This window comes from Cryptosporidium muris, genomic scaffold, assembly GCF_000006515.1.
Source record: "Cryptosporidium muris RN66 scf_1106632353999 genomic scaffold, whole genome shotgun sequence".
NCBI classification, from domain to species: Eukaryota; Apicomplexa; class Conoidasida; order Eucoccidiorida; family Cryptosporidiidae; genus Cryptosporidium; species Cryptosporidium muris.
This window is the reverse complement of record NW_002196571.1, coordinates 113,534-126,984: the sequence shown is the minus strand read 5'-3', so window position 1 is coordinate 126,984 and position 13,451 is coordinate 113,534. Positions and strand designations below refer to the sequence as shown.

At 32.0% G+C, this 13,451-nt stretch overlaps 5 protein-coding genes across 5 annotated transcripts, besides 2 other annotated features; 2 read left to right on the top strand and 3 right to left on the bottom strand.

Annotated features, from left to right (window-relative positions):
- Positions 1-425: 425 nt before the first annotated feature.
- CMU_023080 (uncharacterized protein) lies at positions 426-2,144 on the top strand (the record flags this gene model as incomplete). Its single annotated transcript, XM_002139616.1, has 1 exon — positions 426-2,144. One exon carries the CDS (start codon positions 426-428, stop codon positions 2,142-2,144), a length of 1,719 nt encoding a protein of 572 aa, XP_002139652.1.
- A 74-nt stretch (positions 2,145-2,218) lies between these two features.
- On the bottom strand, positions 2,219-4,384 carry CMU_023070 (uncharacterized protein; the record flags this gene model as incomplete). Its single annotated transcript, XM_002139615.1, has 1 exon — positions 2,219-4,384. The coding sequence occupies one exon, from the start codon at positions 4,382-4,384 to the stop codon at positions 2,219-2,221; it is 2,166 nt and encodes a 721-aa protein (XP_002139651.1).
- Positions 2,503-2,530: a sequence feature (AT_rich).
- Positions 4,385-4,869: 485 nt separating the features above from the next.
- Positions 4,870-6,933, top strand: CMU_023060 (protein kinase domain-containing protein; the record flags this gene model as incomplete). Its single annotated transcript, XM_002139614.1, has 1 exon — positions 4,870-6,933. The coding sequence occupies one exon, from the start codon at positions 4,870-4,872 to the stop codon at positions 6,931-6,933; it is 2,064 nt and encodes a 687-aa protein (XP_002139650.1).
- Positions 6,934-7,154: 221 nt separating this feature from the next.
- CMU_023050 (uncharacterized protein) lies at positions 7,155-8,114 on the bottom strand (the record flags this gene model as incomplete). The annotated part of the gene is made up of 1 exon (XM_002139613.1): positions 7,155-8,114. The coding sequence occupies one exon, from the start codon at positions 8,112-8,114 to the stop codon at positions 7,155-7,157; it is 960 nt and encodes a 319-aa protein (XP_002139649.1).
- Positions 8,115-8,921: 807 nt separating this feature from the next.
- Positions 8,922-8,958: a sequence feature (AT_rich).
- Positions 8,959-9,515: 557 nt separating this feature from the next.
- Positions 9,516-13,277, bottom strand: CMU_023040 (Spc97 / Spc98 family protein; the record flags this gene model as incomplete). Its single annotated transcript, XM_002139612.1, has 2 exons — positions 9,516-13,100; positions 13,203-13,277. The coding sequence occupies 2 exons, from the start codon at positions 13,275-13,277 to the stop codon at positions 9,516-9,518; spliced, it is 3,660 nt and encodes a 1,219-aa protein (XP_002139648.1).
- Between the last annotated feature and the right edge of the window lie 174 nt (positions 13,278-13,451).

The following is a 13,451-nucleotide window of genomic DNA, read 5'->3' as shown; positions in this document are numbered from 1 at the left end:
CCTAGTAAATAGCCGCTGATTTTCATATAACTATTTGTTCATCAAAGATAATATCATTGAATATATTGTGAATTTTGTCATGTAGCAGTTCATTGACATATGAAAGTGCAGATTCACCATTCTTTAAAAAAAAAAAAAAAAGGGATTTCAGATTACTTCAAATGTAGGATCCTTTATACCAGCTTACACGCAAAATATGTTATACCCGCCTAAATTTGTTTTTGTCTCTAATTAAAACTCCTTGCCAAATCAGCTATAACTGAAAAAGACCATATTGGTACCCTTATTAATAGCATATACATTTGTATCTGAAATTGAGCTTATACAGTATCGATCTTGCCTAGATATCTCGTGTTCTCCAGTTATATTTGACCATTATTTTGTTACTTAGATCCATAGAGGTCTACTGCCCTTATTACTTTGTAATGGCAAATTCTGGAATGAAACGTTCATCCTATGGGCTATCTACGGGCCGTGGAGGTAGTAAAGTAATTAATGGAGAGACTCAAAATATTGGGTTGCGTGCAATATCGAGTGTTCCAAATAGTAATAAAGATAACTTTAGCGCAAATGCAGGTGCAAATGCAAGTACGAGTTCAAATTCCGGAAGCATCCAAGGAGTAAACCAGAATACTCAGCAGCATCAAACAAAGAGAAACTATACAAGTGGAAGTTCTAATAAACGTGGAGGTAACCAAAGAGTAAATTCAAAGGATCAACATCAAATTCACATAGATCAGAAAAGTCGCAATGTAGAGCAATTAAAGAAAAAGGAAGAAAATTATCAAGACCAACAAGCAGTACATCAATGTACATCAGCAGAATTTAGTATATTTGTGCTTATATTAGTTGGTCAGGAAGTAGAAATCAAATTGAAAGATGGGACTAGATTCTGCGGTTTATTTCAATCACTAACAACAAAGGATACAGGAGGTGAAAATTGTATTTGCCTGCAATATAGTAGAAGAGTTTTAGATTTGGATAGTACGGAATTATCTGGAAAAATTGAACAATATGCACTGTTTCCACTTAATTCTGTGCATAGCATGGTTACAACTAACAAGGAAGGAGTTCCGACAAATTTTAATAGTGTCTCAGGAGAAGTTGAAGGTAGCCAGGCTGAGAAAATAGCTGCATTTAAAACTGACACTGAGATTAGCAAGGATAGTAATGTTAGAGTAGGACGCACATTACAACCTTGGACAGATGAAAGCAGTTTGCATGTATCTGAAGAGATTTTAGATTCTACTATTAATAATGAATGGGATCAATTTGAGGTAAATAGAATTAGATTTGGGATCACTGGTACTTATGATGAAAATTTATATACAACCCCTCTAAATTATGATGATATATCTGAAGAGGATAGGAGAAATGCTGAGTTACTGGCTCTTGAGATAGAGCGAGAACAAAGATTAAATGAGCTCTCTCCTGAAAAGGATACTTTAAAGAAGAATAAATATGCACATGATGATGAGGAGATGAAATATAGTTCAGTATATAGAGAGGAGGACACCAAGATCTTTAGAGACAAACAAAAGCTGAAGATCAATGACTTGGGGGAACAAAAGAAAGATAGCTGCAACGAAGCTATTGGGGCAAAGAGTAAGAATTGCAAACAAGGTTTTTCTTTTAACCCTAATGCAAAGGAATTTCAACCTAGATCATTTACAGGTAATTCATACAATTCAAGTAATTCTAATACCTGCAACGTTTACTTAGGTAGTAGTGATGGGAACATAACAACACAAACTTATAGAGGTGAGCAGTCTATCCAACAATACGCTAGATATCAGGTCTATGGAGAGGCAGATGAACTAATCTATACTAATCAGCAAATGTCTTATGACAATAATTATCAAAATGGAGGATATTATGTTTATAATGCTATAGGATACCCACAATATGACGGTGATGATGGTAGTGGGGTTGTAATTAATAGTCAGCCTATTTATTTCGTACAAACTACAAAACCTGGTGCATCTAATTCGGCTTATTATATTGCTGAAAATGTGAATTCAGCTTCTTGGAATGGTCACTATGCCAACGTTGCTACCAATATGAATATCTACTCAAACACAGGAAATCCTCAATTGATATACCAATATAGCTTCCCAACTCAAGGATCTGCTTATTATCAATAAAGGTATAGCCTATAACAGTGGATCTTCATAATCTACACTAATTAAGATGCATTCACAATTTATATTTGGACAATTTAATTTAAGAAATGGTGATACTTCTGTTCTATTTCTAATGGATAGATGTGCATTTTATTGCAAATATTGCTACCTTCTTTGCTGATATTATAAGACTTCATTAATTTATTTGTAAGCTTTTTGTAAAGTTGCATAGTTCTATTTGATTCTGTGAATTCTCCACTAGATTCACTGTCATCTTTATTCAGCATTTCACTATTAATATGCAGCTTTAATTCTTCTGTACATGATCTATAACTATCTTTCTTAATAAATGCCAATAATGTGTAGCTTTGTACCAATGTAAAATTAATCAATTTTTTAATTTTTAAGTTAGTATTTTTGAAAGATGCGAAGCTGAAGGCCTTTTCTCCGGAATTTATAATTGACTGAAGTATCTTCTCTACAAGAGCTTCATCGTCGTTCCCGTCGCTTAAAAGTACTAGAAGTTTTAGATACTCAAATATACACTCTAAAGAGCATACATCAAAGCAATCGCTACAATTCTTTAGTCTCTTTAATCCATATGTAATGTGCTTCTGCGTTTTGAAGGTATCACTTAATCCGTAATATGTATATAATGCTAGGAAAAGATGTAACTCAGAAATTTCCTTCCCAAGTAATACACAATTCCTATTATTTGTCACTGCTATATTGCACCTATACATATATTTTTTCAATGGATCTATTAATTGAGCTAAATATGAGGGGCAAGAGCTAGACATACCACTGCCTTTTGTGTACTTTAACATCAATGTTGGTATTATGATATTCCAGCAGATGTTATGATGGAACCAATATTCTTCTTCTTCATTTGAACTCAAAGTGTTACCAGATAAATAAAGAAATACATCCTCTATTGGAGGGAGCAAAGTAAGTTCAGTATCTCTTAATTTCTCATCAGGAAGTATTATTGATTGTTCTTGTATATGGAGAGTATGCATCCGTTCAATAGAGTGATACCATATATTTTCTACAGCTCTAGTTGCTAAAATACATGGGCAATTCTTTAGTATAAAAGTTATGTGTTGTGTTAAACAATTGTATATTGAAATTATATCATCAAAACTCAGAATAGATAAAGAATGTAGCACTAATGCTAATATCCTCTGAATAATCGATTGTACTATTGAGCATAAACTTGTATCGTGATTGGCGCTTTTGTTAAAACCTAATGAACAGTCAACAATTCTCCTTCCATGCCTTACAATCAGTTTAACTATCAGATGTAATTGACAAAGCATAGTAAATGTATACAGCTTAATATCTGTCTTCTTTTGATATAAATTGGGTACATTATTTATTATTCTATATGCGTGCTGTATATATTTCAGTGCCAAGCTGACAATTTGCTCACTAAGTGACAATGTAATATAGCAGTAAACCTGCATCCAATAGTTTAGTGACGGACTTATGGAGTCACTAGTAGAAGAAATAACACCAACTTTTTGATCAGTTTTAGTTATACTTTTCAATACATTTCTGATGAATCTCTCACCTATACTCTTATATTTATGGTTTTTTAATAGAGTTAAACCTTGGAACCATAAAGTTGTATTCTTCACATGATCTGCAGTTATACTATGTTGGAGCATGTTCATCTCAGAAATTACTTGACATATGTCTTTAGGTTGTTTCAACAAGTTTAACATCCAATCTGACACAGAGGACTTTTCCAATATAGATATTTTATAATGACTAGATTTCAGATTTATTTTATACCTGTTATCATTAAACAATTTCACAAATTGTTGAAGATCTTCTAAAATTTCTATCCAGTTTAGTATTGTCATATTATTGCAGTATTGCAATAATTTATACCATTTTAGATATTCTTTGTATTGCACAAGGTAAGGATCTGGTAAGAGTTGTTTCTTGGATATACCAAATTTATCGAATTTCTGAGATTCAGTAATTAGCTCCAGTAGTCCTGATATAAGCATCCTCAGACGATGTGGGGAACCATTCAAAGTATATATTAACCTATTTAAGAACTCCTTCGATAATATAACGTCTTTCTGTTCTATATATTCTCTATTTGCTTTAGAATAACTACTATCCATACCATCTTGGGAATAAAGTATACATAATTCTTTAGTTTCGTCTTGAATCCCTGCTCTTAATAAATCTATAGATTTAAATGAGGCACCTTTATCAAAGATATCGAAAATATCCACTAAATTCATTTGAGCTACTACGGATATTTATGAAAAACAAATTAAAAGCATCCGATTTCTATTTGAGAACCTAAGGAAGTGGAGTACCTTAAGACTGAGAGGACAGACTGCAACAAGGAATTCTTGATATTCAGGGCAAGTTTAAAAGCTTAAAAAACGAAAAAAAATGTAAAATCCTCACTAATACAGTATTTCGATATTATACACTTTGCATCAGTAACTTCCTATTTCCTCCCCCACTCTATGTTTAGTAAAAACATGCAAGTATTATGGAGCCAATATGATACCGCTTATATTCTAAAGGCGGTTAACTTAGCTGTTTTACAACTGTACATAAATTTCCACTTTTTAACAAAGAAATTCTTTTTACCATCACTTTTTTCCTGGAACATTTAGATTTATAATGTTTCAAAAGATCACTACAAAGTATACTGAAAGCAAATTATCAGCCTGAGTGCACATAGATCTGAAGTCTAATTTTGGACATCACTAGAATGTCTCAAAACTCCAAATATAGTTTTTCCCACCAGCACTCTGGTGATTTGGTTCTCTCCCCACAAACTATGGTAGAGAATCTGCTACTATCTCAGAAAGATGAGCAAAAACAGCAGAAAAGTGGCCTGGATCTTGTGGAATCTGAGGCGACATCTCTGGTCCCATATAAAAAAGTTACAGGACAACTGAGGATACATGGAAGTAGTCATACTAATAAAGATTTATGTACTAAATCATCAAAATATGCAATGGTATCTCAATACTTTAATGTGCATTGTCCTATGTGTGGTAGACTAATGCCTCAGAAGTTCTACTCTGGATTTTGTCCCAATTTAGGATCTCCCTTGACTACTGCAATAGATAGTGAGTCAAATACAATATACTCAAATATATCTACAAAGTCAGATGAAAGAGTAGAATCTAGTGATAAAATTAGTAACCGGGATTCATTACCTAACTCTGATATGAATCACAGAGATAATATGTTCAGTATTGAAAGTCAGAATTACTTCTTTTTTCTTGAAGAACTATTCAAACAGGTAACTTTACATAGAAATGTTAAATACATAAAGAAATCATTTACTGAGTGTAATGATAACAATAGTAATTTAGATACTGACTTAAATATAACAAATTCAAAGTTTACTAACCCATACTTTAAAGTGCAAGAAGTGGACTATTCTAATACTCAAGATTCATTTGGAGATCCACAAACAATGCATTTCTTTACATCTAATTTGCCGGAATATCCCAATTCAAAGTTTTCTGAAACCCCAAATTTCAATCTTGTTAATTTGAAATCAGATCTATTGATGACTGGATACTATGGAAAATTTTTTAAAGAAATAAAGAAGCTAGGAAGTGGGAGTTTTGGTCAAGTCTACTTATGCTCACATGTCCTAGATGACATAACATTGGCATGGTATGCTGTTAAAAAGGTTCCAGTTGGAGATGATAGAAAGTGGTTATCTAGTGTATTACGCGAAGTTAAAATCCGCGAATTATTTCACCATCCTAATATAGTTCAGTATAGGCATTCGTGGCTTGAAATGTACAGCTCTAATGACTATTGTCCTAAAGTACCATGGCTATTTCAGCTAATGGAATATTGCAACTCCGGTTCACTTGAAGATTTTATTCTCAAAATGCTAACAAATAAAGGATATAACTCTCAAAAAAGAATGAAACAAAGCAGTTCCATTTCTAATGATGATTTATCTAGAGTTGAATATAGTCAAGAGTTACGTTCATCCCAATTAGCTGTAAAGAGCAATATTCAAGAAAATTCTTTATCATATAGCAATCAGACACATATAAAAGATGATCATATATGGAAAATTTTCTTTGATGTAATACTTGGTTTGCAGCACCTGCACCATAGGGGTATTCTTCATCGTGACCTAAAGCCGTCTAACATACTGTTACATATTGTCTACGATGAATTTTTAGCACAACCTATTTGCCAAGCTTTATTGTCTGACTTTGGAACTGCTCAGGTGTTACAAAGAAGGTATTTGTATTCTAGAAGCGAGACAATGAATGACGACATCCATGACACTAATAGAGACATGCCATGTTTCCCTGATGATGTATTCTTTGTAGTGGAACATATGCAACGTCATGGATATACGGGCACTGTAGAGTATACTGCACCAGAACTACTGATTCAAGATGAAAATGGACTTTTCTGCGGCGAGTATAATATATTTAGTGATATTTGGTCATTAGGGATTACTTTATATGTCTTGTGCTATAACAATGTACCTTTCCAAGTTGATACATTTAATGGAGGGGATCCAGAAGATCCTCAACAATGCAGAAAAGCTGTACTCAATGGGATGCACAACTTAGATTTCCCTGAATATCCTCTCAGAAGCTCTGACTTAAAGCTATTAATTAAGGCTTTATTAAATCCTGAGCCAGAAAAGAGGCCTAATACTGATGATATACTTCGCCATCCTCAGATTCAAAGCAAACTCAGATGCTCAGACTTACTTGTTAATGCAAGCATTGAACTAGCAAAGATGATCCAAAATAAAGGTGTATCTACCTGGGTAGAGTAGGAAGATATTAGTATGTACAAAAACATATTACAGAAAATATTTTTCGTTAAAATCCAAATAGACAAAAACCTTAAAAAGAAGTGGTTCTAGTCATTAGACAGGCTAGCCTCTATACAACACTGTGCTCACTTCCCAATAGAATATACTTAGGTTAGATCCACCTAAGTGTTACTGCAATGGCTAATAACTCATCACAAAGTAATACGTCCCCACCTAAACTTTCATCGTCTTCTACCGCTAGGAGTAGCCTTTGTTGAGGAGGGTTTGCTTGTAGGTCTAACACCAGATCTTACACAGCAGCCAAATCTGCAACATCCAAAAGCACGTCTTAATATGCAATAAATCACTTTCCATGCCATGAACAGGACCAAAATAGAAAATACAATATACAACAATCTGTCGTGTAATTCTTTCGGTATTGTGTCTATCAGTTCAGGATGTATATCTTCAATATTTAAGACAAGATTGTCAATCCTTTCATTCAGCATTGCACCACAAAAGTGTGCATATTCAGTATATGGCTCCAGAAAAACGACATAATGACCTGCATAAGCCCTTAGAGTATTAATAATCTTTGGAGAAAATTCTCCACACTTATCAGTGAATGGTTTTAGGTATTTTCTGGAGTATTTGCACAAGAGAGTTAATTGTTGGTGAAATTCTACTGGTAACTTATGGTAGCAAATAACAAACAAAGTTCTCAGCAGTTTACTGTAGTGATATAAGTAGTGTTTTATAGTTCTCCAGGTTATAATTACAGTTTCATCAGTTTTTGATGTACATTGGCTAAGCTTCCTTTCGTATTTCTCAGCTGACTCAAATAAATGCTTAACTTCACTCCTCATGCTCTCTAATTTACTTGAACAGTCCCCATGATGTCTTACTAATGATTTAAGTTCCCTCTCACACTCTTTCAAACGCTCTTCAGATGAGAACTCTTCAGCATTTATCTTCAGTACCGAAGTGAAGGATGAGATTAAGAGTAGCAAAAAAAATAATATACCTAATCTTGAAGACATAATAAACTGATATAAACAAATTCTAGAAGTAACAGCTAGTAGTAGAATCAATATGATTGCACTTGAAATCTTGGTTTCCCACTTTCTCCTTTTCCACTTTTTGGCAGTGCCGCAGCCCCCCTCATACACCTCATGGCTACAACCCCATTGTCCAATATCCATAAGACAGGACGCTCTATATTAGCGGCGTCTGGTGAATTTATATTTATGGCGCATAAATTGAAATGTCATGTTTCATTTGTAAGAAGAAGAAACCATTGATATTGAATTATTGAATTACTTCACTTCATGCATAATTTTTGATTCAAGGAATATTCTGGATTTTTTATAGAAAATATCTAGAAGGGCTTGATATACTTAAATACTGCAAAACTTTTCATACTGGAAGCCTTGAAATAAATCACTTGTATTACCTAGCACAACAGAGGACACTTTAAAGGAATAAGATATTTGGTATTTTATTCTATGTATAGTCTAGAGTAAAATTGGTTATTTGGAGGTTGCAAAGTGAAAATGAGAACCCCCCGAAACTCATTTTAACTAAGAATAGTGTTATAAATCCTATTTAATACTGATACTTTATATTAAGGCCCTATTTGCTATTAGAGGTGCATTCTATATATTGCAGGAGTATGCTTAATTGTTAGCACTAAGTATATTCAACACTTTAATATTTCTAAATCTCATACAATAGCTATTTTCAGTAAAGTGAATAGAATAAATAACAATATACCTAAACCAGAGTTTTCAATTTACCTAGGATCTTAATTTCTTCTAATTTGTATTTTCTAGACTTTTTATTAAATAATCAGGAAGCAAATACCATGGTATACTTAGTAAATTTAGAAACAAGTTCTCTATTAAATTTGAATTTCAAAGATCAATACAAGCTATACTATTATATAACGCTTTTTTATTATATTATAGAAGTTTAACTAATAATAAAGTAAATTCATACACTTTGGATAGAATAAAATATTTTAAATGTGATATATAATTATTTTATCAATTAGCCCTTATCTTTATCATAGTGATGTACTTGAAATGTAATAAAGCTCTTTTTACATATAAAAGTAGGAAAGGGTTCATATAAAGAATTACAATAATAGGAAAGTTCATTTGCTTCAATGAGCAGCTACTATTATTCTCTAACCTTTGACAATTTTCTTAGCAATATAGTAGTAAATATTTATATTTGGTGATATTTAAATTGCTTGCACTCGGATTTTTCTTACATTTGAATTATATTCAGCTAATTAGCACAATATCCTCAAATCTAAGCACAGTAATAGAAAATACTGGGGTGAACTTTATTATCCTTATAGAAATAACTAAATTAAGAAGTTTAAATAGAAAATATTATATCAAACACATACCTCCATAAATAAAATATAGGATGGATTTTATAGTTATTAATGCATAGTTGTTGGGAAACTAATATATAAGCTTAGTAAATTTAAAGATATAAATGAGAACTCATCAGGAACTGCTCTTTATACTGAAAAAGTAAATATTCAATTATCTAGTAACTCCAAATACTGTCAACACTAGCTGGACAATTCTTTAGTCTAATATGGTATGCAGATCTTCATTGACTTCTTCATAGTCGCTCATTTCGACTGGATAGCTTAGAACATTACTCTTATGACTAGATTGGTAGAAATTATTGAAGTCTGACTTCAGGATCAGTTCATAGAACCAATGATCTGGATTTTTATATGATTGTGTCAACTCAAAAAATGCTTTTGCTAATTTTTCAAAGTTTAAATTAAACTTTTCTACTATACTTTGAAATGAAGAATCCATAATCAACTTTTCTAAATGTGATCTATCAAAAGAAAAGCGTCCATTTTTGTATGATTGAGAGAATTTATCATGATTAATAGTAACTTCATGAAAATCCCCAGTTGTTTCATTTTGCAAGTAATTCTCCTGTCCTGCAGTCTTGGCAGCCAGTTTATCTACACCATATCTATTAAATAAGATCGAGTGTCTACAATAAAGATGGCAAATTGACAACAGCTTATAAAAAGAGTGAATAATCCCATTTGTACAAAAACAGCGTTTCAATATGTTGTCAAGCATATCATCTTGGCAAGATACAAATTGTTCAATGCTTGATATGCTATCTTTTTTCGACAAAAATGAGTTCCATAATGGTTGAATAGCATCATACATGATAAATTGTAATATTCCATTCATTAATATTAACATCCTTTGCCTTAAAGAGTATGACTTTTTGGTATCATGATAGAAAAATAAGTATCTAGTTAAACCATTACCTTTAATATATTCCCACAGAGGAGATATTGTTTGATGAATAATCCACACATTATTTAGTAGAGACAATATATATTTTATCTGTAAGATTAGACGAAATATTATCTGATACTTTCTTACAATCTTTTTTGGCCAAAATAGTAGCATTAGTTTCAATTTAGGACGAAATTCCAGTGTGATGTGTTTAAATGCTTCATAAGAAATAGGTAAATGTGCTTTAGAAGTATTTTCATCATGTTCATTGTTACTAAAAAAATCTATATATAGGTCAATTTCTTCACTAGAAAAATCAGTACATTCATCTTCAATTAGCAAGTTTACTTCCTTGATACTCTCTGGTAATAGTAATTTACTAAAACTACATACAAAATCTAATGAACCATTTGTATTACTCTGATCATCTATTCTGTAGTATTTCATAATAGTGTCGTTCCATGCTTTGCATGTATGTACAAAACTACTTTTCCCAGAAAGACCGCCACCTAGTATATCAAGTCCAGTTGAATCAATAAATTCCTGAATAAATTGGTCATTATAACAGAAAAAAAGATCACTAAAGTAATTTAAATACTCCCAAATATTATAATTTTCTTTAGAAAATTGATATAGTAAAGTTTTACTACTTTTGTACAAATTTTGTATAAAATTATGTAACTTCACAAATGATAAATCCTCAATTCCACTAGTTAAGTGCATCAATAAATCACTTTCCATTGAATAAATATTAAGTACATTAAGTATATCAATAACCTTCAGGTTACTAGAACTTATTTCTGTTAAGGGTTCATGATTCCTCAGAATTTGCTGTACTTTACCTATATATTTTATCTCAGTTTTAACAGGAAATACCAATGTTGGTAGCTGTTCTGTAATAAGTTTAGCTATTCCTAATACAGATTTATTCTCCTTAAAGATTTTGTCATGTTCCCTATTACTTTTGTAACTAAATTCATCATAGTAGTCAATAATACTACCACTAGATAGCCAGGGATAAAGGAAGTACTTTATCCAAGGTTCGCATACCTGTTGTAGCAAAAATTTAGCTATTTTTAAGGATAATATCTCACCATGTAGATGATTTTCAATCACATCAACAATTACATCAATAATATGTCCTCCTTTTTTACCAAGTGATTGAATAGCTATCAAGTCCAACACATTAAACGTAGTCATTGCATGTTGTATTTGATTCCACATTGATTGGAGAGTGACCTGACCTTGTCTTACAGTAGTTTCAAGTTGAGAGACTCTTAAAGTAAATTGTTTCAAAAATTCGCGAAATGTATTGCATAGTGTCTGGGATATAATTCCAAATTGACTATTGCCTTCGTGAATGTTGAGATACTGTAGAATACGGCGATACAGAGCAGATAGTTGTAGTATTCTATATGTTAGTGGATATGCCATTGGATCACTCATATTTGTTATCTTAGAAGTAGAATCATCAACCTTTATACCAAATATATTTGAAGAAAGGTTCATGCTACTTTTCAAATCAAGAGACTGCTCTTGTAACTTTTCAATATTTAGTGGGTTATTCTCTGGATCATCCACTATATGAAATACAAATGTTGATAAAGAAGTTCTTAGTGATACACAAATGTCATTGCTCATTAAATTTACATCTTTGCTTTGGTTAGATATTATAAATATTGTTTCAGGGAGATATCTCTCATAAGAATGACCAGTAAAATTATCACTTGGAAAGAAAATATGCTCCGTTGCCTTTATATATATTCCTTCAAGTCCCATAAAAGAGTTTAGGATATCTTCTAGTAATAACTGTTCTTGTACTTTCGGTGTAAATGAGCTAAGTGGTTTGATTGGGAGAGTAGAAGTGGTCTTTCTATCTAATTCAGCAATTGCATGATTAAATACATATCCACCAATACAATTTGAAGTTATCTTAGTAGGATCAAAAGATGAAATTGAGATATAACTGTTACATGCACTATTTTGGGGATTACCTAACATATTGTCCCACCCAGCTGGAGTATCCGATACTAGGGTGGATCTTCTTACTAAAATTCTTGAAAGTTTAAAACATGGATACAGATCTATCAAGGATGAATTTGGTAAATTCTTAATGGAATCCATCTCTAAAAAGCAAAATGACACTATACCTGGTGAAAATATATTCTTTCCGAGTGGTTGACATTTACTTTTTAAAATATGCTTCAATTTGTACCAGTTAGGGAATATTTGTTGACTTGCACAAGAACATTCTAATACCATCCAATAACAGCTCCTATTAGATGGGATTAGTCCTCCTAATTGCAAGGTTTTATGGGATGTTAAAGATGAACTGCAATACGTTGTCAGTATACTGAGTAATTCTCCATTTGCTACCCACCTAATAATTAGAGTATCACTATATTTCAATGTATTTGTATTTGGAGTATTTGATGTATCCATATTTTCAGCTAATATACACTCATGAAATATTGGCACTCTTTCAAGTTGCCATTCGTATGGTATTAAGATTCTGGGCTTTATATTTGTATTAATCATCATAGAAAGTAATTCATCTACTTTAGTTATTGTGAAACTGGAGTTATGAGATTTATAGCCGATTGCAACTAATTCGTTCTTAATTTTAGTGCAAAGATAGATAATATCACCAGACTGCACATATTTCGGAGGTATCGATAAAGAGGTTCCAATTAAATCCTCTTTACTAACTATATAAAAACTAGATGATAAAGATAAACATGGAAAATTTGTATATCTAACCTCATACCCATCTAATATTCTTTCATATGGGTGATTATTTGATACTCCCAAACGCAGATTTCCTATATTAGCTGAGTCGATATATTCGGTGATTGACAGATATTCACACATATCATTACATACTCGAAAAGCTACCTATTGAAATGTCACAAATTTTAAGAAATTATTACATTACTCCCCACAATTTTATTTTAGAGATAAATGTAAACTCCTAAAAACCTTTTTTATATTCCTTACCTTATCTTGATACTTCACATAAACATCATTTACAGTAGTCAAAACACCCTCTGCTGTTGAATACATTGAATTCATCTGTATTTGTCATAGAAAAATTGCAGCAAATTTCTAGCCTATAATTTGGGATATTACTTATTGACAACAAGAAATTTCATAAGGCAAAGCTTTTACTTGGCGGTTCTTTTGAGCTTATTTCTACCACAGATACACGTCTCTACACTTTCGTGACTCTAGTAGTACCTTTTCCTA